The 25,720-nt window shown below is 43.3% G+C and overlaps 3 protein-coding genes across 4 annotated transcripts in view; all 3 read right to left on the minus strand.

Moving 5' to 3' along the window:
• The window catches only part of LOC102629151 (importin subunit alpha-1-like), a 106,300-nt gene extending 102,262 nt beyond the window's left edge, over window positions 1-4,038 (minus strand). The window contains exon 1 of the mRNA XM_052442528.1: window positions 4,030-4,038. The gene's annotated coding sequence lies outside the window, so the exon portion shown is untranslated. The remainder of the gene's footprint in view (window positions 1-4,029) is intronic.
• LOC102616856 (disease resistance protein At4g27190-like) overlaps window positions 1-25,720 on the minus strand; it is a 118,469-nt gene that overhangs the window by 13,066 nt on the left and 79,683 nt on the right. Inside the window, exon 5 of one of the 2 annotated variants that reach the window (XR_008055228.1) lies at window positions 57-221. The exons of the other annotated variant lie outside the window; for it this stretch is intronic. The gene's annotated coding sequence lies outside the window, so the exon portion shown is untranslated. Of the gene's footprint in view, window positions 1-56; window positions 222-25,720 lie in introns of those variants that run through there. 2 annotated transcript variants of the gene reach the window in all.
• On the minus strand, window positions 57-25,719 carry LOC127902709 (importin subunit alpha-1a-like). The gene is made up of 3 exons (XM_052442534.1): window positions 25,080-25,719; window positions 321-1,043; window positions 57-221 (listed from the first exon to the last, which is right to left on the minus strand). The coding sequence occupies exons 1-3, from the start codon at window positions 25,702-25,704 to the stop codon at window positions 217-219; spliced, it is 1,353 nt and encodes a 450-aa protein (XP_052298494.1). The 5' UTR covers window positions 25,705-25,719; the 3' UTR covers window positions 57-216.

The raw sequence follows: 25,720 nt of genomic DNA on the forward strand, positions 1-25,720 counted from the left end.
CACTCGAGCATTCCAATGCATTTTAACTCAAGGCACGCACGCACAAGCATGATTACTGATTCACACATGCATCTTTAATTAATTAACTAAAATATGGCACTTGAAAAGTCTTTGGGGGTGCCTACAAATTGAAATTTGGTAACACAATTAATGCTAAGAAATTAATCTGGCTACCGTATATCCTGCAACGACATGGATAAAGGACTGTTCCGCCATTCAACCTGAAATCATCAAGTGAAAGAAACAAGATCATGAGCGTTGTTTTAAAATCTGAAAGCCGACTCGAAGTAGTAACAATAATAACAATTAATAGACCTTACCATTAGTTATCACATTACTGCCCAGTGCATCTTCCTCCTCATTCCCTGCATGCGGCAAACCAGGCTGAGGACCAACCACACGGCCACGCCAGTATGTCTCGAAAATCGTTACTGACTTCTCATGGATCTCGTCGTTGTCATGACTTTGCAGATTTTCTATCTTTTCTAATCCCTCGGCCTCTTCAACCAACTGGGCAAACTGATTAAGATCTCCAATGTCTGAGTCCGTATTCTTTTCAGCTTCCCCGACCTTCAAAATGTTCTCTAATCCTTCCAAGCAAACAGTGACGATCTTTGGATCAGCACATTGAAGGAGATCACACAATGGTTTTATACAACCCTCTGTCACGAGGTACTTGATTTGATCATGAGTGCCACGCGAGGTGGCATTTGAAATTGCCCAAGCGGCCTCCTTCTTTGTATCAAATTCAGCATTTTGAAGCAGATTGACAATGGGACGAATTAAGCCAGCATCAATTACTGCCTGAATCTGTTCCCTGTTTCCAGCTGTAATATTTGAAATAATCCAGCTGATTTCCCTCTTGATGATCTCTTCATGATTGTGGACCAACATGTCCAAAAGGTATGGCACTGCACCATGGTTAATTATACATTGAGTCTGGAAATCATCTCCCGTCACAATATTTCCAACAGTCCGCAGGGCAGGAGTGAGCACCGAGGGTGATGGATGGCCAAGGAGCTCAACAAGTCGTGGACAGACACCTGCCTCGATCACAGCCTGAATTTTGTCATTCGTACCATCAGCAAGATAGGAGAGTGACCAGCAGGCATAAGTCAAGACATCTTCATCGTTTGAATGAACAAGCTGCGCAAGCGCCGGAAGAGCTGGCCTCACCTGATCAAAAGGTGGCTCTGGCTTGCCCCTGCAGAAATTGGACAATGTCCGTGTGGCATTTCTTAGCATTGAAAGCTTAGCATGCTCATTTAACTCTGCCAGCAATGGAATCAAAGCCCCTTGACTAAGCACAAGATCACGGCATCTAGGTGAGTCACCAGCAACATTTCCCAATGCCCAAACAGCCTGCTCGCGGACATCATCACTTGGAGAAGAAAGTAGCTTCACAAATATTGGAACAGCGCCGTGGTCAATCACCACATTAGTGTTCTCCGAAGTTCCAGAAGCAATGTTTATAAGAACCCAAGCAGCCTCATACTGAAGTTGGGGATAGTCTTCCCTCATAAGAAACTCAACAAAGCACGGGACAACGCCAGATTGTATGACTTTCTCAATTGGTGGATTCCTGTCAAATGAAAGCAAGTTTCGGAACAGAGTAGTTGCTTCCAGCTGCAAGCTGTTGTCATCTGACCAAACCCCAGCAACCAACGCGGGAAAGCTTCCCAACTTAGTTTGAGATTGGGGGCAGGAGCAGGAGGAAATTAAGTTAGGGGTTTGGAGTGAGAAAAAGCAAGAGAGGGAAAAAGTTGATTGTAGATAAGTATGTACCTGCTGTATGGTTGTATTAAGGTCGCCCTTCCAAAACCAACATGCTTCATACCACAGCTGCACTTTGTGTAACTTGGGTGTGCTTAATTCTCCTTCAGAGAAAATCTTCATGTTGGGGCACTTATTCACGAGTAATATTTCTAAAGATGGGAATTTGAAGGCACAATTGCTAGAGCAGAAGCTTGTCAGACTTTCTAAGTATAAAAGCTTCAACTCCTTCAATTTGCTGAAAGCAATGACCTCATCCTTTGCTGCAACATTATCATCTGCCACTATTATTTCTGTTATCATAACGCATGATTGTATCGTCATTTCTCTGAGTCGCACTAGAGTCTTTGCTATTGAGGATGTTAACACGTTTTTCAGTCTTCCGCAATGTGATACCGCTAGAGTTGTAAGATTCTGAAAGGTTGTCGAGGATGGCACTAGATTGATCAAATGCTGACACGATGACACGCGTAGAATAACCAAGTTGTTCGTAATGGAGGACTCTTGTTTCAAAATGTGCTTCAGATCACAATACTTGTTTGCATCTCTTATGATTACCTACATCCCATTTTCAGCCTTTTCTTTTGAGAACCTCTTAGGACGTCCTCCTATTTGGACGACTTTCATGGTGTGAAATCTCTGGAGAAAATCATCAAGTGATAACATAGTAGTTGACTCATCATCAGACTCCACATGAAGGCATTTAAGTTTGCAAAGCAAGTCTTCCGAAAATAAACATGTATTTGTTATTATATGCTTTGCATCTACTATCAATTCTTCCAAATTAGGGAATACCTGAGTAATCGATCAGAACCACAAAAAAAAAAAAAGGGGAACAAGATGGATCAGTTGATGTTCATTCTAACCATTTCACAAAATTAAATACTGTGAACGCATGAGGAAATTTTAAAAAATAGAAGAGAATTATAAGTTATCACAAGCCTACGCAATATATTTATTCAATAAATTTTACCTTTTGTAAAATAATAATAATAATGCACATAATATGCAGAATAATTATGAATGAATGTTATATACAAATCTGTAAGAGAGTTACGCTGCTGACAGCTTGACTTTTTGTAACAAAACGAAGTGATGAAGGCAATGGCAGTATAACTCTAAGCTCTTCAATATAAATTTTGAAGGAACATACATAAAAATTGAAATATCGATTATGAAATTTATGTACGTACCTTTTCTGTCAAGACATTAGTAGTTCTTTTATATCTCATCAAGAATTCAGGACATCGATTTATAATTAATTCCTTTAAGGATGGAAATTCGAGAATATCTACATCTCCTGTGCAGAAATTTCGGAGCTTTTCAAGATCATCCATCTTTAGATATTGTAACTGAGGAAATATTACAATACTATTCTTCCTTTCTTCCTGGTTCTCCACAACTATTAATTCTTCCAGGACACGGCAGTTTTTTATCTCAATGCGTTGGAGTCGAACAAAGGTGTTATTACTAACTGTAGAAGATGAAAATAGACATCTTAAATTCATACAGTTGTATAGGGTCAAGTGCGTTAAATTCTGACTACCACAAGACATGACAGCAACATGGCTTTGCCAAATCCTCTCAACATTTATTGAATCCAACTCCAAGTTCTCCAACTTCGGTAACGTAACCTGCTCCAAAAAAATTAACTTGCAATTTTGTTGATAGACAAATCAATAAAATTACTCTTTCTCTTGCTATAGTTCTTTTCAGTCTTTCATACAAACAACTATTAATCATGTTTCCAAATTATTCCTTACGGAATTGACACATGTGTTCCAAAGACATATATTAAAGAAAATGACAAGTCATAATGTGAATCAATTTATTGGTTAATTTTTTTTAATTTAGTAATCAAAACATATTTAGTATTTCGTAACATGATGTTTATTATTATTATTAATATACTTATAGTGTCCAGTATCTTTTCTTTTCTCTGAGAATGTATTTTTTACACTGCACAACACTTCAGACAAAAATTTAGAATAACCAACCTTCTCAACGAAAAGTGCATTGACATTGACCTTCAAAATGATTTCGTGTGACTGCATAACATCTGTTGATTCCTCCCGTCTCTGTTGACATTGAAGGTGTCTCGATTTTAGGTACAATCTTAATTGTAAGCACAATCTTAATGCCTAGATACAAGATCTTTAAATCTTAGTACAATAAGTTTAGCATTAGGAATGATAATACCAACTATTTTCATATACACACACATACAAGATCCCAAGTGAAAAGAACCGACCATACCTTTGACTCTGCCGGATTTGGGGGGTGGTTCCAGATATTGAGATGCTTGAGTTGTGAAGGACCGACTTTGGCTAATTCATTAACAAAATAATCGACATCTTGCTCTGGCAATTTAGATAATCCCAGGTCTTCAATCCCCTGTAGTTGCACGATCAGTCCATCCTTCAAGCGAATCTTGGAATCCGGACAGATTTTGAGTTCTCTACGCCAAACGCCAGCGTAATAATAACCCCCGATATGTATTTTGTACCTTTCGAGCTTCGGGAAGAACAAGCCTCTTGGGAGAGTGTTGACATCTTTGACATGTAATTCTAAAGAGGTCAAATGCTTCAACTCGTGAAGGCTAGCATTCTTGACCCCTTCCATCTCCACCTCCCATTTACCAAAGCTATTATAACCTATATACAGTTCTTCTAAATGGGATAAATTTGATAAAACATTTGCTGGAATAACTTCTAGTTCCCTACAATCTCGCAAATCAAGCAACCTTAGCCGAGCCAATTCACTTACTTCTACAGGCAACATCTTAATATTAGAACCTCGTAGGCAAAGAATCTCTAGTTTCTTCAAGTCTCGTATAACAGTTATATCAAGCAGTTTGCAATTATCCAAACTCAATGTTCGAAGGTTTGACAGAAGACCAAGTGATGAGGGCAGTGACATTAGATTCATGTTAGTCAAGTTTATAACTCTGACCTGCATCATCCTCTCGAAAAATTTGTTTGGAATTGTTAATGACGAAGATTCCTGATCAGCGCATATAAAAAGAAGTTTGAGTTGAGGAGATTCCACTACTTCAGGAAGCAAATTAGTCCTGATATCATGTAAGACGATTGAAGTGTAAAGCTTTATTGCACTTTCGTCTGACCATTCCCGGTAACCTTCAACCTGCTCATTTGTCGCCGAAAAAACATTTTGTTCGGTAGATGCAATTGATATGGCAACATCGCGAACAACATCATGCATAGAAAACAACTCTTTCTTCTGGCTTATATGGTTGAGCAGCATACAAGAAGCTTTGAGTTTGTGCACCAATGCGTGTACTCGAGCTCGTGCTACTTCCATCTTACTCACACCTTGAAATAAACCCAATCCCATACTACACATTAACAAATCATCAATGGATGCTATTGCTGTATATCCTATTAGCAAAAAGGTGTTCTTGAGCTCCTCCCCTGCCAATTTGTCGTAACTCAACTTTATGGCTTTATATGCAGCTGGCTGTATATTCATAAAATTCGTTGACGAAGGCCGTCTTAGCTGTTCCAATGCATCTCTCCAATCAAATAAACTATTATTGTCCCTTAATGCCCTTGCTACTGTCACAATGGAAACAGGCAAACCTGCACATTCCTTCGCCACATCCCTTGCTACCCATTTCAATTCACTACCTTCAACATAATCGCCTGCCATCTTCTTGAACAGACTCCAAGCTTCTTCTTCTCCTAAGGCACCAATTAGGAAATTCTGTTGAGAATCCATCTTCTTTGACAATGTATCTATGCTTCTTGCCGTCAACAGCACTTTACATCCCTTGTGATAATCTCCGTGAGGAATTCCCACCGCCTTCAAATCAAGATTTTCCCAAATGTTATCTAAGATTACAAGTATCCTCTTCTCTTTCTTCAGTCGATCATAAAGTCTTCTTGCCCTACCCGATTCACTCTCCTCAGCAAACTTTAGACCTAGTTTATCTGCGATTTCTCCTTGAATCTTTCTTATGTCTTGACTCTCAGACACCTCAGAGAAAACCACCTGATCGAAGAGCTTGTCATTCTCTGCTCTTTTAGCAACTTCTTTAGCTAGCGTCGTCTTTCCGATGCCGCCCATTCCGTAAATCCCAAGCATGCTGACGTCAGGATTTTTTAATGCATCAATTATTTCATTGAGAATGGACATTCTTGATTCAAAGGCCTCGTAATCTTTGTTAGACATAAGCAAGGTATCTTCCGGAATGATGCTGTAGGAAATATTATCAAATCTTCCAGCTTCCCGGACTTTGACAATAGCCTCCGTCAGCCTCACTGCTTCCTTGCTAAGCCGAAGACGGGTCTTCAAATTAGGACACAACCCCTTGAAACAATGCTTATTCGCAGTGGCTTCATCGTTTGTAAATTTATCTGCCTCTTCGATGACATTGTTGGACCTTGCAAGCCAATTCTTAACGATCTCTTCAATCTCTTCCCCTTTTCTTTCAGCCTCATCAACCTTATGCTGTGTACTCACCCTCTCAGACTTCAGATTCTCAACTTCAGTCCTGAGAATCTGTAAGTTGCTAGCGTACTTGCTCTCACGCAAATAGCTAATTTGGCGATATGCTGGAGGAGCCAAGCACTTTATAACTTCTACAACAATAGTAACAATGATTTCTGCCATTTTATTGAAACTTTTTCTTTTCTCTTTTTTTTTTTTTCAGAATTTTGAAAAATCAATTGACTCGATAGGAAGCAAACTGAGTGACTGCACACAAGTGACTATAAAATGATGAAGCAGTGAGTAGATATAGAATGAAACAGAGACAGAAGCAGGACAAGTATATAGAGAGAGAACACGGAACAGAGCAAAATCAAATAACAGGATTGTAGATTACAACAAACAGGGGCCAAGAATTGTTGAGATCAGAAGATTGAAAATTCAAAAGAGTTGATGGCAAAAGCGGAATAAGAAAACAACAATGAACACAATAAACAGAAGCAAATTGTGTCTGTGATTAAAAGATGGAAATAATAAGGAAAGGGTTTGTTTGATGTTGGGAATGAATGCAATTACAAAGAATGACAGATATTAAAAAATGATTTCAATAGTGGAGTGGTTGAAGAATAATGAGATTAAAAGTTCAAAAGAGTTGATGGCAAAAAGCTGAATAACAAACAAAACAACAAAAGTGAGCACAATAAACAGGAGCAAAATGTATTTGAGATCAAAGAGTATAAATAAAGAAAGGATTTTGTTGAGTGCAATGAATGAATGACTGATATTGAGCGATAATGGTTTGCCAAAAGTTTTAAAGTGCGACGCTCCACAAATTCAACAAGTCAAGAAAGGAACAAAATTTGAAAGTGACCCATTTTATTTTTGAACTGCATGCTACGCCGCAAAACCAAAGTTCCTTGGCTAATTTAATTTAGAATCGATGAAAAAGAATGAAGAACTAAAGATAAAGGATGAGAAGGTGTTAGAATTTACCGAATTAACTAAGCATTATTATCCAATTTTTAGAGGACTCTACAAATAATAAACTTTTGATAATAGAAATTAGGGTTCAAATATATGTTGTGTGTGTTAACTTTACCTGGTTGCAGAGTAATAAAAATGCTATTGGAAATTGGTTTGGTTTCGGTTCTGAAATTTTGAACCAAAAATCGAACCGGGTGGTTGGATTCGGTTTCGGATTAAACTATTTGGATTTTTAATTAGAATTTACCGAATCCTAACATTTTGTTTTGAATAATGCTCAATTGCATTTCTCAAATAATTAGTAGTTACAATTTTGTTTTGAATAATGCTCAATTGTATTTCTCAAATAATTAGTAGTTGCAATTTATTTTTAAGGAATAGAAAGAAAATGATGTAGATTTAGTTTCCAAATAATTTTAGTTAATTGGAGTTAAAGTCTTTCATTTTTCGCGACTGTGCCATTGATCAAGCAAAATACACAATTTGGGTGCCCTTTTTTGTTGAAACGCGGAAACACTGTGCTGATTTAACTTATTATTTTTCCTCTTCCATTTTCCTTTCCGCTCATTGAAGTAAATCCATGGATAATAATGCTGATTCCAACATGTATAATTTAATGTTAATTAAAGTAAAAGCGATGATCATATTCATTTTTCTAAATATGCTTTGATTAAAGTTGTTGTGTTGGATATACATATAGCAATCTTTGGTAAAGTTCCAGAAACGCGAATCTTTTAATTGTTCATTCCTTCCTTCTAAGAAAAAGTTAACAGCGAAGATGAAGCAACGCTATAACAGGGTTTAATTTCTTGCTAGCATTACACCAGATACGTGGTATGCATAAATGGTCAATTGCCAAAAAAATTGACGAACATTCACTTCTAGAGAAGCAAATTATTGTTTGTAGAAATAATAATTAGCCAAAAGATGTTCATGTATTTTTTACCTTTTTAAGGTTCAAGACAATTCTAATTCGAAGGTGTTTAGGAGAAATACGTCGACGAGACCAGGCATGGTGAGCGGATATCTGATGGCAGAGTTCTGCGAACCGGTATGTCCCGTAAAAGCCTGGTGCGCGGGGGAACAGGAATAGAAATATCCTGCTCACCCACGAGCACGTCATCCACGAGGCCAATTTCCTGTAAGAGGCATAAGGCCATTCCGGCTAGAGGTCGAGAGGCGAGGAGACCCGGTCGACGACAGTGGGCAAGACGGGCTCCCCAGCCCGAGAATCTAGGTACGACAACCACGCTTTTCCCAGAACCGTGGCGCAACACGCAAGATCTCACAGAACCACGACAGCCACGCTTTCCCCAGAACCGTGGCGTAACACGCAAGATCTCACAGAACCACGACAGCCACGCTTTCCCCAGAACCGTGGCGTAACACGCAAGATTCCGCGTTTGCCCATAACGCAGCAGTGAGAGCCCCATGCTGTCTAGGAAAAAGCGGAAGACTGGAATTCAGGGGAAGCCTATAAAAAGGTAACCAACGAAGGTAAAAGGGTTGGCATTTTTCTGATAAAAACAAGAAGCAATTTTGATTCTAAAAGGGAAAAAAAACAACCCAACAGCCATAACATTGGTGGCAAGCGTTCCCCGAACCTTCATATCTGACTTGAGCGTCGGAGGGTTTGCGCCGGGAAAACAACCGGCGTACCCTGACTTGTCTGTGTGCGCAGGAACCTTTGGAGAAGAAGCCTCGCGAGGAGACCCCCTGGTCATGATGAAGTTGATCGAGCAGAGATCCTTGTCATAGAACGAGGAGTACCGGAATCTCGCATCAACATTTTGGCGCCGTCTGTGGGGAGGAGAGAGCAAAAAGCTTCTGTTGATAACAAGGAGAGGGGTGAAGCAAGTGAAAAGCGATGGAGACAGGAGGAAGTAGTGCACAAGGGGGTGATAGGAGGCTTAACGATTCCGTGACGCTGAGGGAGATAGTCAGTGAGGCACGGGAAAAAGTCATGTTCGACCGGATGGAACGGATGGAAAAGCAGATGGAAACCTTGACAACCATCTTGCATGAGCTGCGGAGCGAGCGAGGGGTAACCCGAGAGGGAAGGGTGAGAGGCGGTGGAGTGGCACCAGGTCCCGATAGTGCGGGGAGAAGTCAAACCACCGGGAGATTCGGTGGTGAGAGGGGTAATGTACCTCTGCGGGGAGAATTTCATAGAGAACGAGAGCAGTCCCCGGCAAGACAGACTAGTGACGAGGACGACGGGGTGGTGAATGCGGAGGAAACAGAGTTGAGGCAACACGTGCATGATGTAGAGCAAGAGCGGGATCAAGTTGCAGCACGTGACCCTGGTCGTGCAGTGCAGCTGAAGGAGGAAGTGCGCAGACTAGCGCAGATAATTGACGACATGCAAGGAAGGAACAGAGCCCCTGGTTGGAGAATAATGCTGGACGGAGAATCACCGCTCGCAGCAGAGATCATGAGGGCAGTTATTCCGAGAGATTTCCGCCTCCCAGACCTCAGATACTCGGGAAGAACTGATCCGCTGGTGCACATAGAGCGCTTCAACGACATAACCGGGGTACAAGGATTATCTCGACCCCAAAGGTGCAGGGTGTTCCCACTCTCCCTTGAGGGACGTGCACGAGAATGGTACAGGAAACTTCCTCGGGGCAGCATTAAAACCTTCGAGCAGATGTGCCAGGAATTCGCGGAGCAGTTTAGTGGGGCAATGGCACCGGAGGATGACATGATGGAGCTGAAAAGCATGAAACAGGGGGAGCAAGAAACCCTTCGGGAATTCATCAAGAGGTTTCATCGGGCTGTCCTCGACTTGGGGGCCTTCAACCACCCTCAGGCGTTAAGGGGATTGAAGGAAGGGGTGAAGATAGGAAGGCTGTGGTATAATCTGAGAAGCCCAGCGATTCAAACGTATGCAGCCCCATACGAACAGGCAAAGAGAGACATCGAGATCGAAGAGGAGAAGGCTGCACGGATTAAGACAGACCAATTAGAAGGGTTGGGGAGGAAAGAGAAGAAAGCATTACCGGGGAATGGGCCGATCAGGAGGAGGGACCACCAGGCCTCCGGTGGTGGAACAGGAGGTCTGATGACTGCTTACCAGCCTCATCAGAGGCCACCACAATATCAGCGCAGCAGGGCGCAACCTCCCCGTTCCCCAGCTAGGGAGCCTTGGAGAAGACATGAGTCGGCATCTGGTGGTCTTCCCCACGATAGCAGAGCGAGTAGACCAGGAGTACTTCCACCGCCCCCAACTCAGAGCGGGGCAAACAAAGAAAGAGCAGTGCACCTGATCGACCAGAACCCGGACTATGGGCGGTACACTTCCTTGAAGATGTCCCTGGATGAGGTGTACGAGGCCATAAAGGATCGAGGGCTGCTGCACCCCCCTACACCAATAACAAAGCTACCCAACAGGAGGGATAGAGGACGTTATTGTAAGTTCCATGGCACTCATGGCCATACCACAGCAGAGTGTAGAGATCTCAAGACCCAGGTCGAAGATTTGGTGAGAAATCGGTACCTGGACGAGTTTATAGATGGGACCTTCCCGATGGAGGCCACAACAGGTGAAGGGGAGCAGGGTGGTAGAAACTTGAGGCGCGAGCAGCCCGCAGTAAGGATGATAGCTGGGGGCCCAACATTGGCCGGAGACTCCAACAGATCGAGAAAAAATTATGCGAGGTACGCCATGACCAGTAAAGAGGTACTCTTCAGCACCCCAGCAGCCAAACGAGCAAGAGTCAGGCAAGTGCCGATCATGTGGACGGATGAGGATGAGGAAGGGATTCTATACCCCCACGAGGATGCTCTAGTCATCAAGGCTACTGTCGCGAGCAAGGAGTTTGATCGGATACTGATTGATACGGGGAGCTCAGTTGATGTGTTATTTAAGTCAACCCTGGAAGAGATGGGAATAGCCGACCGGAAGTTGGAATACACCAATACCTCCTTGAAGGGGTTCGGAGGAGGGAAGCTGGTCCCTCTGGGCGTGGTCGAGCTGCCTATCACAATTGAGAGCTCCCCGACAGAAAGAACAATGATACTGGACTTCGTCGTAGTGGATGAAGAAAGTCCTTACCAGATGATCCTAGGTCGGCCATTTTTAAGGATGAGCAAAGCGGTGTTGTCCAACCATTATCTGGCTCTGAAGTACCGGGTGAATGGGGTAGTAGGAGTGGTACGAGGAGACCAGAGGATCGCAAGAAGCTGCTACTCCTCGGCAGCAAGGGAAGCCATGCAGATAACATCCCTCGATACCCGAGTGGAAAATAAGAAGGGCAGACAAGAACCTGTAGAGGATCTGGAAACAGTGAGCCTGGGACCAGAGAACCCGGGAAAGACGATCAGAATCGGGTCGAGACTTAAGGGAGAGCAAAAGCAGGAGTTGGTGAAATGCTTAGAGGCTCATGCTGATGTGTTCGCTTGGACACATGAAGACATGCCAGGGATTGACCCTGAGGTAGCATGTCATAAGCTGGCAATAAAGAAAGGTGCTCGGGCAGTAAGGCAGAAGAGGAGGTGCTTCAACCAGGAGAGGTATGAGGCTATAAATGACGAGGTGGAGAAGCTCTTGAGAGCAGGGTTCATTCGAGAAGTCAGTTACCCTGAGTGGATATCGAATGTGGTGCTGGTAAAGAAGGCAAACAGCAAGTGGAGGATGTGTGTGGATTTCACAGACCTCAATAAGGCGTGCCCAAAAGACAGCTTCCCTTTACCAAAGATCGATCAGCTAGTAGATTCAACTGCTGGACATGGTCTGCTTAGCTTCATGGACGCGTTCTCGGGATACAACCAGATCCCCATGTACGAGCAGGATGAGGAGAGCACGGCCTTCATCACTAACCAAGGTTTGTTCTGTTACAGGGTAATGCCATTCGGTCTCAAAAATGCTGGGGCCACCTATCAAAGGCTGGTGAACAAAGTCTTTAAGCCGTTGATTGGGAAAACCATGGAGGTGTACGTGGATGACATGATCACCAAATCCAAAATCCCGAAGGAACATGTCGGACACCTCGAGGAGACATTCGAGCTTTTGAGGAAGTATAAGATGAAGCTCAACCCGGAGAAGTGTGCTTTTGGGGTCGAGTCAGGGAAATTCCTTGGATTCATGGTGAGCCATAGGGGGATTGAAGCAAATCCCGAGAAAATCCAGGCGATCGTGCAAATGACGTCTCCTCGTAACCTGAAGGAGATGCAGAGCCTCACGGGGAGGTTGGCAGCGTTGAGCAGATTCATCTCCAAGGCTACAGATAAGTGTCAGCCATTCTTTCAAGTGATAAGGAGGGGAAAGAAAACAGAATGGACCCCAGAATGCGAGGAAGCCTTCCGGAACTTGAAACAATACTTGCAGCAAGCTCCGCTGCTGTCCACACCAAGGGATGGGGACAAGTTATATCTGTATTTGGCAATATCGGATCGGGCCGCCAGTTCTGTTCTGGTGAGAGAGGAAGAAGGAGTTCAGTATCCGATATACTACACCAGCAAGGCCCTGCTCGACGCTGAGACCAGATACCCGCCGATGGAAAAATGGGCACTTGCCCTTGTGGTTGCTGGTCGGAAGTTGAGGCCATATTTTCAAGCATTCCCAGTCTCGGTAATAACAAACCAGCCATTGCGTCAGACTCTGCACAAGCCGGATGCCTCTGGTCGGCTCGTCAAGTGGGCCGTAGAGCTGAGCGAGTTCGACGTAGACTATAAACCCCGCGCAGCGCTAAAAGCCCAGGCAATGGCCGATTTCATAGCTGAATTCACAGAGCCTGAAGTATGCTTAGATCAACAAGAGGCGGTTATAGGCAATGACGAAACTCAAGTATGGCAGGTGTCTGTGGATGGGTCATCAGGGGAGCGGGGTTCAGGAGCAGGGATTGTCTTGGAAGGCCCCGAGGGGGAGGAGATCTCTTATGCTATAAAGTTGGAGTTTGCAGCTACGAATAACCAGGCAGAGTATGAAGCCTTGATAGCAGGTCTGGAATTGGCTATGGCCGTGAAAGCAGACAGAGTTAAGATCAGAACTGATTCCCAGTTGGTTGCGAATCATGTCAGTGAAAGATTCCAACCAAGGGATGACAAGATGGAGCAGTACCTGAAGATAGTCAGGCAGATGATGGGGAAGTTCGAAACCGTGGAGGTGATACAAATCCCCAGGGGGCAGAATAGTCGAGCAGACATTTTGGCTAGGATGGCAGCAGTAGCCGACCCTAAAATGCCCAAGTCGGTCCCTCTGGAGGTGAAGTCCAGCCCAAGTATCGATCAGAATTTGGGGGTGTTACAGATAGAACAAAAACGCTCGTGGAGGGACCCGATAGTTTCATACCTTAGAGACGGGGTATTACCACCAGATAAGCTGCAAGCTCGCAAGATTAGAGCCCAGGCCTCGAGATACACGATGATTGATGGGGTACTGTATCGGCGAGGATATACACTACCGTTCCTTCGGTGTCTGGACGAGGACGACGCGGATTACGTACTGAGAGAAGTACATGAAGGAATTTGCGGAAATCATTCTGGCGGGAGATCCCTGGCCCACAAGGTTCTAAGGCAGGGATATTTCTGGCCGACAATGCACCGGGATGCCCAAGAAAAGACCAGGAGTTGTGTAAGCTGCCAGAGTTTTGCAAATTTCTCTAGCCAACCACCAGAGAAGCTCACCTCCATGACCTCCCCCTGGCCATTTGCTCAATGGGGAATTGATCTGATCGGCCCATTGCCAAAGGCACGAGGAGCTGCAACACATGCAATAGTTGCTATAGATTACTTCACGAAGTGGGTAGAGGTAGAAGCCCTTAGCAGGATCACAGAGAAGAAAACAACAGACTTCGTGTGGAGAAACCTGGTCTGTCGATACGGGATCCCTTATGCCTTGGTAACGGATAATGGCAGGCAGTTCGATAATCACAGCTTCAGGGAGTTCTGCCAGAACCTCGGGATAGAGCTGAAGTATTGCTCGCCTGCTCACCCTCAATCGAATGGACAAGTAGAAGCGGCCAACAAGACCATCAAGAGACTTTTGAAAACCAGGCTTGGAACAAAAAAGGGTGCGTGGGTTGACGAGCTGTCAGGTGTGCTATGGGCATACAGAACAACCCACAAAACCGAAACTGGGGAGACGCCGTTCGCTTTGGCTTTCGGACATGAAGCGGTCGTACCGGCTGAGATAGGGACGACCACACACCGGACAGGTCATTTCAATGAGCAGGAGAACGACGAGCAGATGTGTTTGAATCTTGATCTGCTAACGGAAAGGAGGGAGCAAGCAGCCGAGCGATCAGTCATTTACCAACAGAGGGTTGCTCGATATTATAACCAGAAGGTGAACATACGGCAATTCGGGGTCGGAGACTGGGTACTGAGAAGAGTGAACCAGAGCACCAAAGATCCGACTCAAGGAGTGCTGGGACCGAATTGGGAAGGGCCATATAGAGTCAAGCAGATAGCGGGACCCGGAGCTTACAAGCTGGTTCGCACGGACGGCCACAAGGTGAAACGCCCATGGAACGCAGCACACCTCCGAAAATACTTCCAGTGAGACTTGTTGACATTTGAAAGCTATTTTTACTCATGTTCATTGCCGTTTATCTCTCACGCTTTATGTCCAAACAATTTCATGTAAGCCGAATCCGGCCATCAATAGAACGTCGAGGAATTTCTTTCGCTTGAAACCGAAGAAATAACCCAAGGCACGCAAAGGCTCACCAAAGTCTCAAAGCCTGTCTTATGGCGAGACAGAAGCCAAGCGTGCCAGGATCTGCTCGACCACGAGAAGGCGAGCAGAATCCCAGTCCTTGAAGAATCAAAGGCACGCAAAGGCTCACCAAAGTCTCAAAGCCTGTCTTATGGCGAGACAGAAGCCAAGCGTGCCAGGATCTGCTTGACCACGAGAAGGCGAGCAGAATCCCAATCCTCGAAGAATCAGAGGCACGCAAAGGCTCATCAAAGTCTCAAAGCCTGTCTTATGGCGAGACAGAAGCCAAGCGTGCCAGGATCTGCTCGACCACGAGAAGGCGAGCAGAATCCCAGTCCTTGAAGAATCAAAGGCACGCAAAGGCTCACCAAAGTCTCAAAGCCTGTCTTATGGCGAGACAGAAGCCAAGCGTGCCAGGATCTGCTCGACCACGAGAAGGCGAGCAGAATCCCAATCCTCGAAGAATCAGAGGCACGCAAAGGCTCACCAAAGTCTCAAAGCCTGTCTTATGGCGAGACAGAAGCCAAGCGTGCCAGGATCTGCTCGACCACGAGAAGCGGAGCAGAATCCCAGTCCTTGAAGAATCAAAGGCACGCAAAGGCTCACCAAAGTCTCAAAGCCTGTCTTATGGCGAGACAGAAGCCAAGCGTGCCAGGATCTGCTCGACCACGAGAAGGCGAGCAGAATCCCAGTCCTTGAAGAATCAAAGGCACGCAAAGGCTCACCAAAGTCTCAAAGCCTGTCTTATGGCGAGACAGAAGCCAAGCGTGCCAGGATCTGCTCGACCACGAGAAGGCGAGCAGAATCCCAATCCTTGAAGAATCAGAGGCACGCAAAGGCTCACCAAAGACTCAACGCCTGTCTTGGGTCGAGACAGATGCCAAGCAGGCCAGGGTCTGCCCGATCACGAGAAGGCGAGCAGAATCCCAATCCTCGAAGAATCAGAGGCACGCAAAGGCTCACCAAAGTCTCAAAGCCTGTTTTATGGCGAGACAGAAGCCAAGCGTGCCAGGATCTGCTCGACCACGAGAAGGCGAGCAGAATCCCAATCCTCGAAGAATCAAAGGCACGCAAAGGCTCACCAAAGTCTCAAAGCCTGTCTTATGGCGAGACAGAAGCCAAGCGTGCCAGGATCTGCTCGACCACGAGAAGGCGAGCAGAATCCCAGTCCTTGAAGAATCAAAGGCACGCAAAGGCTCACCAAAGTCTCAAAGTCTCAAAGTCTGTCTTATGGCGAGACAGAAGCCAAGCGTGCCAGGATCTGCTCGACCACGAGAAGGCGAGCAGAATCCCAATCCTTGAAGAATCAAAGGCACGCAAAGGCTCACCAAAGTCTCAAAAGCCTGTCTTATGGCGAGACAGAAGCCAAGCGTGCCAGGATCTGCTCGACCACGAAAAGGCGAGCAGAATCCCAAACATCGAAAAATTTTCTAAGGCAGGTGGCAAAACCATATACCAAGTCGTAGCCAGCTCGACCAGACGAAGACGAGCAGACTCTCGTAATTATAACACAAGAGAGTAATCAAAAATATTTTTATTAATTTGTTAAATAATTAACAAAGCAGATAATCTTCACAAATATTGTTCATTACAATACAAGAAATATATCAAGAAGATCGTGGATCAGTCAGCCCAGCAACGTCGGTTAGCTGGACCTCTACAGGTGCAGGAAGGGTATCACCAGTTGCATTCGGGGGGGTGCTCGCCTCGCCAACAACAGCAGGGACTGCACGAGGAGGAGAGTTTTCCTCCTCAATCACGATCGGCTCTACCCCTTCGGCATCTTCCTTGGCCGCCTCCTCGTCCATATGTTGAGCAACACCAGCTGCAAGGTCATCCATCTTCAGATCAGGGTGTTGCTTCCCGAGGACGGCCATGATGCAACGATAGGAATGCCGAAGTCCCTGGTCGTACTGGTTGTCGGCCTCCCTCTCCAAGTTCTCGACCTGAGCTCGGTGGGAATCGCGGAGAGATTCGAGCTGAGCCTCATACATAGCCCTCTGCCTTTGCAGATCCTCCTTAACCTTGGTCAACTCCTCCTCGAGGGTAATGGCTTTTGCTTGAGCAAGAGACTCTTGCTCTATCAGCTTGAGGTTCTCAACGTTTAGCTCCCCCGCTTTCTTCTCGGCAACGTCAGCTCTGGTCGTCGCCGATTGAATGTCCTCCTTCATCTTCCTGTCGTAACGGCCAACCTTGGCCTTATAGTAGGTGGTCATGCAGCTGAGATGGAAAGCGCTATACTGCATGGCTCCCACCAGCTCGCCCAGGGTACAACCATCAAAGTCCTCCAGGTCCTTCTTGCTCACGAGTTTAGACAACTCATTGAGATAGGGAACCAAGTGTTCTGGTCGGCTGTCGGGTAAGCGAGACCGAGGCACAACAGGTGGAGAAGAGGAAGCAGGATCAGTGGCTGCTCCACTAGACTCCCCGACTTTAGCGAGAGCAGGAGGAAGAGCCTGCAAGGGAGGAACCTGCTGCACGATGTTCTTTCGCTTCGCAGCAGGAGCATCTTTGTTCTGGTCCCTGTTGGTTGTTGGGGGCTGAGAGCGTTTCCTGGTCAAAGCTCCAATCACTGCGTCCTCCATCTTATGGCCAGGAAGTATCAACCGAGACTCGAGGAAGTTGTATGTAGATAGCAGTTCTCGGCTCGAGCAGGAATTGGCCAGCACAGCCTCGACCCGTTTAAGCTGACCAGGTTGGAGTGGGAAATGAACACCCCAGGAAACTACAACACAAACGAGCAGATTGGAAATGGACACTTGGTTAGAGACAAGCCAATAAAGTAAGAACAATTATGGATACAAGACATCTAAAGCGAGCAGACAACCTAGGACCACGAAACGGGGTGGGACGCGATAATCGTTCCCGTCAATCCGTGCAACTTGACCCCAAGGACCCCCAGCAAAAAAGAATTTTTCTTCCAAGTCCCACCACCACCAGTTGGAAGATCAGTTATGGGTTTCCTGCTCTTAGTACTAGATTGGAAGTAGTACCAACCGGCATCTTTAGGGCTGCTCTTTAGCTGGTATAGGTGCTTCACCTCATCAATCGTGGGCTCGCTCTGGCAACATCTGTCCCACAATATGAACAGACCAGAGAGCACTCTCCACCCATTGGGGTTCAGCTGACCAGGAGCCAGATTCAGCCCGTTAAGTATACGGGCAATATAGGGTTGTAAGGGACACCTTAGCCCAAACTTAAAGCTTTCCAGAAACAGGGTAACATATCCCCTAGGAGGCCGGCTAGGTGTATCCTTCTTCCCTGGGATCTTGAGAGAAATTTCACCAGGAATGCTATACCTGAGCCGGAGGTCATCCAGCTCGTTGAATGTGGTCGTGCAGGTCATGTAATCAATAGTATAATCCCGCAACGAGGCTCTACCTCCTACTGTACTGCGCCTCTCTGGTCACGGCGCTCCTGGTGAAGATCCCTCCCCAGAATCACCTCCTTGATCCTCACTTAGGGTGTCTTCCGAGCCAGAAGATCCCTCTTCACCACTACTTCCGCTCGTGGAGGTCGTGTGGGGGGACATCCTCCTAGCGCTAGTCCCGACACTAGTCCTAGTGGGTTCTAAGGGGGCCCCAGGGTCAAAAGCAGAATCAGCGAGCAGACTAGGCAAGAAACCTAGTTCGTCGTCACCAACCTCAACGACTTTCTCCTTACCCTTCGACATATCCTAAGTTCTAACCAAAACACCAACGCCAACTACAACCTCGAGCAAAGCAGAGAGAAAGGAAATTATCTACAACTAACCAATACCGAGAAAATAGAAGAAATACCTGAAGCCGGGACTCGGTCAGAGAGAGAGAGCGGTGAAAGCTGTAGTGCCGAGTTTCGTTCGCCGGGGAGACGAGAGGAGAGAAAAAGGCGAATTCGTGTTTGAGGATTTTGGGTTTTTCTTACTGAGAAGCAAACTCTTGGGCTGCCAGTATTTAATGACACATATCCCGAGAATCTTGCAACCGTAGATCTGAAATTCAAATGGAGGGGCTGATTCCCGCCACGTCACCTCGTCCGCAATTAAATGCGACACGACTCTTGGCAGCCTTTTCCGATCCCACGCGAGCGAGTACTAACGAGTTTCTACTGCTGGTCCACTACATTACCCAACACCAGAAACTGGGGGACCGGTGTTTAGGAGAAATACGTCGACGAGACCAGGCATGGTGAGCGGATATCTGATGGCAGAGTTCTGCGAACCGGTATGTCCCGTAAAAGCCTGGTGCGCGGGGGAACAGGAACAGAAATATCCTGCTCACCCACGAGCACGTCATCCACGAGGCCAATTTCCTGTAAGAGGCATAAGGCCATTCCGGCTAGAGGTCGAGAGGCGAGGAGACCCGGTCGACGACAGTGGGCAAGACGGGCTCCCCAGCCCGAGAATCTAGGTACGACAGCCACGCTTTTCCCAGAACCGTGGCGCAACACGCAAGATCTCACAGAACCACGACAGCCACGCTTTCCCCAGAACCGTGGCGTAACACGCAAGATCTCACAGAACCACGACAGCCACGCTTTCCCCAGAACCGTGGCGTAACACGCAAGATCTCACAGAACCACGACAGCCACGCTTTCCCCAGAACCGTGGCGTAACACGCAAGATTCCGCGTTTGCCCATAACGCAGCAGTGAGAGCCCCATGCTGTCTAGGAAAAAGCGGAAGACTGGAATTCAGGGGAAGCCTATAAAAAGGTAACCAACGAAGGTAAAAGGGTTGGCATTTTTCTGATAAAAACAAGAAGCAATTTTGATTCTAAAAGGGAAAAATAACAACCCAACAGCCATAACATTGGTGGCAAGCGTTCCCCGAACCTTCATATCTGACTTGAGCGTCGGAGGGTTTGCGCCGGGAAAACAACAGGCGTACCCTGACTTGTCTGTGTGCGCAGGAACCTTTGGAGAAGAAGCCTCGCGAGGAGACCCCCTGGTCGTGATGAAGTTGATCGAGCAGAGATCCTGGTCGTAGAACGAGGAGTACCGGAATCTCGCATCAACAGAAGGCATTCGAACCTTCTGTGGCATGAACTGCTAATTTTCTGCACAATTAATCAAACTAATGACACAGTCAAAGTACAAAATATATGTTATTGCATTTGTTTTGTCATATATCTGTTACGAAAGTAGAGATTATCGCTATCCCAATAAGAAAACAGTAATGATATATTTATTACAATTAGTACTACAATTAGTACACTATCATTTTATGATAAAAAAAAAAAAAAAAATTCACTACAAGATAGAAGAAAATTAGCCTATAAGGCAAAACTTTTTTTGTTGCATTCCGATTTTGTACTAATCATTGTACATGTATCATTATTCATAAGAAAATAACGTACAACAATGAAGGGACTATACAGAGGTAAAAATGTTTTGTTTTTTTTTTTTCACTCTTTTTAATAAAAGTAAGGTGCTTAGTTAAGGGTTATTTTGGCATTTGGAAGGGTGTGCAAAGTAAAAGAGTATATGATAGAGTGGAAATAGCCACACCTTCATCATAATACAGAACAGAATATTTGTGATGTGAGTTGGTACCTAAAATCCTGGATACCTGAGTAGTTAAAAACAAAATTAAATATTAAATTCTACAGAGGAGAATAATAGTTTGCTAAAAGTTCAAGGAGAGAAATTCCTTTCCGCTCATTGAAGAAAATCCAGGAACAATGATGCTGATTCAACCATGTATAATTTAATGTTAATTAAAGTTAAAGCCATCATATTCGTAAATATGCTTCGATTAAAGCTGTTGTGTTGAATGTACATATAATAATCATTGGTAAGGTTTCCGAAATGTGAATCTTTAAATGTTCCATTTCTTCACTTTGAGGAAAAGTTAAACGTGGAAGACGAAACAATGGTATAACAGTGTTTAATTTCTTGCGAGCATTTCACCAAATACTTGGTACGCATAATCAAAGTTTATTTAACCTGTTTGTAACGTTTGGTTACTGAGAAAGAGTAAAAGAAAGTTAAGCATTGAAAGAAAATTTTCAGATCAGATGATCATGATCATTTTCATTACATATTAAATCTAATTACAAGTCCTTTTATATCAGTCTCTGGAACATTCTACAAACATCAAAATCATATGCTTGAGCTAAAGTTAATTACAAGTAACAAACTTGCTGCCCAGACTGCCAGATCACCAGTTTAGTTATCTAACAAACTTAACGAACTGAAGCATCTAAAGAATATATTCCAGAGTATGTTCCTTAACATGCATAAATGGTCAATCATACTTGCCAAAAAAATTGATGAACATTCACTTCTAAAGAAGCAAATTAATTAGTTTTCTTGTAAAAATCATAATTAGCCAAAGAAAATTCATGTGTTTTTTTTTTCTTTTAAGATTCAAGACAATTCTTCAAAGATGAAATCAGTTTTTATTGATACGTTCAACAAATTCGAAGGCATTCGAACCTTCTGTGGCACGAATTGCTAATTTTCTGCACAACTAATCAAATCCACGACAAAGTACAAAATATGTGATTGCATTTGTGTTTGTTATATATGTGTTTTGAAAATGGAGATGATCGCTATGCCAATAAAAAAAACAGTAATGATATACTTATTACAATTAATATTGCAGTTAGTACACCATTACTACATATTACAAAAAAATTACTACAAAACAAAACAAACTATTTTTGGTCTCTTATAGATTTTGTACTAATTATTATACTAATTATCAATATTCATAAAAAAATAATGTACAACAATGAAGGGACCATGCAGAGGTAAAAAAGTTATTTTATTTTTTTAATAAAAGTAAAACATTTAGCTAAGATTTATTTTGGCATTTGGAAGGATGTACAAAGCAAAAGAGAATATGATAAAGTGCAAAAAACAAACCACACCCTCCATGATAATATAATGAGTTGAACTATTTTTTAAATCTAGTTAAAAAAATTAATATAAATTAAACAAACTGAAAACAAAAAAGAAATTGTACATTTCAATCAATATCTCTTAATTAATAGTTAGTAAATTAACGAATATGTACCTTTTGTTTTAAGACTTCTTTTGTATGGCTTATTGAGGTCACACTCCCAAGTCCAACGTCCAATTTGGGTTTTTGTTCAATTCTCCTCCACAGAAATCTTCACAATGGGCCTGGGGCAACCATCCATCACTAATCTTTCCAAAGATGGGAATTTGAAGGCATAATTGCCATAGTAGAAGCATGTCAGAATTTTCAAGTCTAAAACACACGTACATTCATTCAGATTAAAATAGGAGTTATACATCCGAAAGCTAAAAAGCACAGAAACAGAACAACTAATAACACCGAAACAGAACCTCAGATACAAGAAGTGGAACACTGAACAATTGACTAGTTAGGAAGCAAACTGACATTGAGAGATTAAACACAAGTGAAGTGACTACAACAATTTTGGGTAGAAAAAAGTTAAAAAAAGAAAAGAAAAGAAAAGTAAATTACAAGTGTGAGTACAGAACAGAACAAAACAGAGACAACAGCAGGACAATTAGATAGGGAGCAGAGCAATTCTAAATAACAAGCTGGAGATCAAAGGATGCCAAGTGCTGTTGACATTAAAAGATTGAAAGTTCAAAAGAGTTTATGGCAAAACCTGCGAAACAAACAGCGCAATAGTGAGCACAATAAACAGGAGCGAATTGTAATTGAGGTCAAAGTATGTAAACAAGGGAAGGACTGTTGATTATAATGAACGAATGATATTAAACGATAATGGTTTTTGCCAAAAGTTCATTCCACAAATTCAAGAAGTCAAGAAAGGAACGAAAGTTGAAAGTGACCCATTTTATTCTTCGATGTGTTGTGCTATAATTGCATACTCTAGGTGCTGGAGCTGCTCAAAGCTTCTGATCGCAGAAGCTGAAAATATATATTTCAATTTTTGAATCAATCGTGTTATACTTTGAAAACGAGAAAACATAGCTGGAAGTTGATTATCCCAAATCTTTTCAACAATAATTTTGTGTTGGGCAAGAGAAGCAGAAAATAAAGTGGATAAATTGCTTCTCATGAAAGTGCTCTACACAATGCTGGTTTGGGAGTACCAAGTACCTGCTCTGTTTGGCATTTCGCATTCAGTATTTGTAAATATGCAAAGACAATCTATTGAGTCTGAGATTATTTTTTTTTTTAAACCAACTGTATTAGTATTAATCAACGTCGTTAGAACTCATAACCTCTTTCTCAACTTTAGAACCATAAACTTAGATATCTAAGTCTATAACATGATTGATCTACTTCAAGCCCGAAGTTTTTTTTAAAATTTTTTTTGGAAAAAATTGATTTTTTTTAATAGTTAATAAAGGAATTAGTTTTTAATTTTTTCGGTAGCCTTTTAGATTGGACCTTAGTCATAAATTGGTTCATTTAAAATAAAAAAGACTAATGTACTTAAAAAATAAAAATAATTCTTTTGCAAGTAACATCATAGATGAGAAATTATCCAGTTCAAGATCTTGGACTCTCTTAAATGTCCAAAAAGGTTGTCACAACATATGGTGTATGAGTGTGGCGTAATAGTTTTCTCAAACTTTAAGAAAGTTCAGAATCTTGAACTAGATGAGCACTCCATCATGCATGCTCCAATAAATTCCTATCAACAAATCTTTTTATTTCGAGTCTGTATCATAAGGATTGTATTTAATCAAATGCAAAATAATATAACATCTAATAATTTTTTTGAATTTTTAGTTAATACTTATAATAATAATGTTGGCATTTAATAGGTGAAATTTGGGAGTGCCTGCAACCACATGGATAAAGGACTGTTCCACCCTTCAACCTGAAATCATCAAGTGAAAGACCTTACCATTGGTTATCACAATGTCATATGGTAAGGAAACAAAACCGTACGCTAATGCAGCGCGACATTATTGAAATTTTAAACTTCCCTATCATTTAATAGAGTCATCGACATTACCTTATACAATCAACTCATCACCTCAATACATAATTTTTAAACAGCAGCAATTTGCCTACTCTGTATTTTTTAATATATAATTTCTTTGTACGAGATACTAAACGACAGTTAGTTGGGTTGGTTGTTTGAGCAACCGTTGAATATGTAAACCCAACTTTAGTTACACTCGCACATGCTACCAAATAAAACATCGGATATTTTTAAGACGCATTCATTAAAAAAATATTTTAGAATCTTTACCGACTTCCCTGCATGCGGTAAACAGTTAGAAATGTTTATTGAGTGTTTGGCAAGTGAGAAAGTTAAAACAAAAGCTAAGAAAACAAAGGAATTATGAATGTTCTGGAATCATTATTCAATCAATCTGAACTTAATACAGAATGAGATACAATGCTACTTATATACTCAGCTGAATTAACAGCTCATTGTTGTAACTAACTACTGATTAACAATAGCTAGTTAAAACGGATTAAGCTAGTCTTCACGTGTGTTTGTAACTATGTAACCAACAGGTGCCAGCTGGACATCCAGATCATCAACTTTCAACCGTATGCTATTATTCTTGCTGTAATCCCCTGCTTTATCTCCTGCTTTTCCTATTGTACAGCAATCATGATGAGCTTCCTTAACATAAATCAAGCTGAGGACCAACCACACGGCCACACCAGTATGTCTCGAGAATCTTCACTGACTTCTCATGGATCTCGTTATTGTCATGACTTTGCAGATTTTCTATCTTTTCTAATCCCTCAGCCTCTTCAACCAACTGGGCAAACTGATTAATATCTCCAATGTCTGAGTCCGTATTCTTTTCAGCTTCCCCGACCTTCAAAATGTTCTCTAATCCTTCTAAGCAAACAGTGACGATCTTTGGATCAGCACATTGAAGGAGATCACACAATGGTTTTATACATCCCTCTGTCACGAGGTACTTGATTTGATCATGAGTGCCACGCGAGCTGGCATTCGAAATTGCCCAAGCAGCCTCCTCCTTTATATCAAATTCAGCATTTTGAAGCAGATTGACAAGGGGACCAATTAAGCCAGCATCAATTACCGCCTGAATCTGTTCCCTGTTTCCACATGCGATATTTGAAATAATCCAGCTGACTTCCTTCTTGATGCTGTTTTTATGATTATGGATCAACAGGGCCAAAAGGCACGGCACTGCACCATGGTTAATTATACACTGAGTCTGGAAATCATCTCCCATCACAATATTTCCGACAGTCCACAGGGCAGGAGTGAGCACTGAGGGTGATGGATGACCAAGGAGCTCAACAAGTCGTCCACAGACACCTGCCTCGATCACAGCTTGAATTTTGTCATTGTTACGATCACCAGAAAGACCGAAGAGTGCCCAGCAGGCATCAGTCAAGACCTGTTCATCATTTGAATGAATAAGCTGTGCAAGTGCCGGAAGAGCTGGCCTTACCTGATCAAATAGTGGTCGTGGCTTGCCCCTGCATAGATTAGACAATGTCGTTGTGGCAATTCTCAGCATTGAAAGCTCTGTATGCTCATTTAACTGTGCCAGCAATGGAATCAAAGCTCCTTCACTAAGCACAAGATCACGGCATCCAGATGAGTCAGCAGCAACATTTCCCAATGCCCAAACAGCCTGCTCGCGGACATCATCGCTTGGAGAAGCAAGTAGCTTCACAAATATTGGAACAGCATCGTGTTCAATCACCACTTTAGTGTTCTCCGATGTTCCAGAAGCAATGTTCGTAAGAGCCCAAGCAGCCTGAAACTGAAGTTGGGGATAGTCTTCCCTCATAAGGAACTCAACAAAGCGCGGGACGACGCCAGATTCTATGACTTCCTCAATTGGCATACTCTCAATTGAAAGCAGTTTTTGGAACTGAGTAGTTGCTTCCAGCTGCAAGTTGTTGTCATCTGACCAAACCCCAGCAACCATCATGGGCAAAATTTCCAAC

Source organism: Citrus sinensis, chromosome 5, assembly GCF_022201045.2.
Source record: "Citrus sinensis cultivar Valencia sweet orange chromosome 5, DVS_A1.0, whole genome shotgun sequence".
Taxonomy (NCBI): domain Eukaryota; kingdom Viridiplantae; phylum Streptophyta; class Magnoliopsida; order Sapindales; family Rutaceae; genus Citrus; species Citrus sinensis.

Bases quoted from the DNA above. Each gene is read 5' to 3' on its own strand.
- LOC127902709 (XM_052442534.1), bottom strand. From the start codon at position 25,704: ATGATGGTTGCTGGGGTTTGGTCAGATGACAACAACTTGCAGCTGGAA. The intron at 1,044-25,079 runs GTGTCTGTGGAC...TGATCGAGGCAG, and splicing joins TCAAGCTGTGATCGAGGCAG to GTGTCTGTCCACGACTTGTT.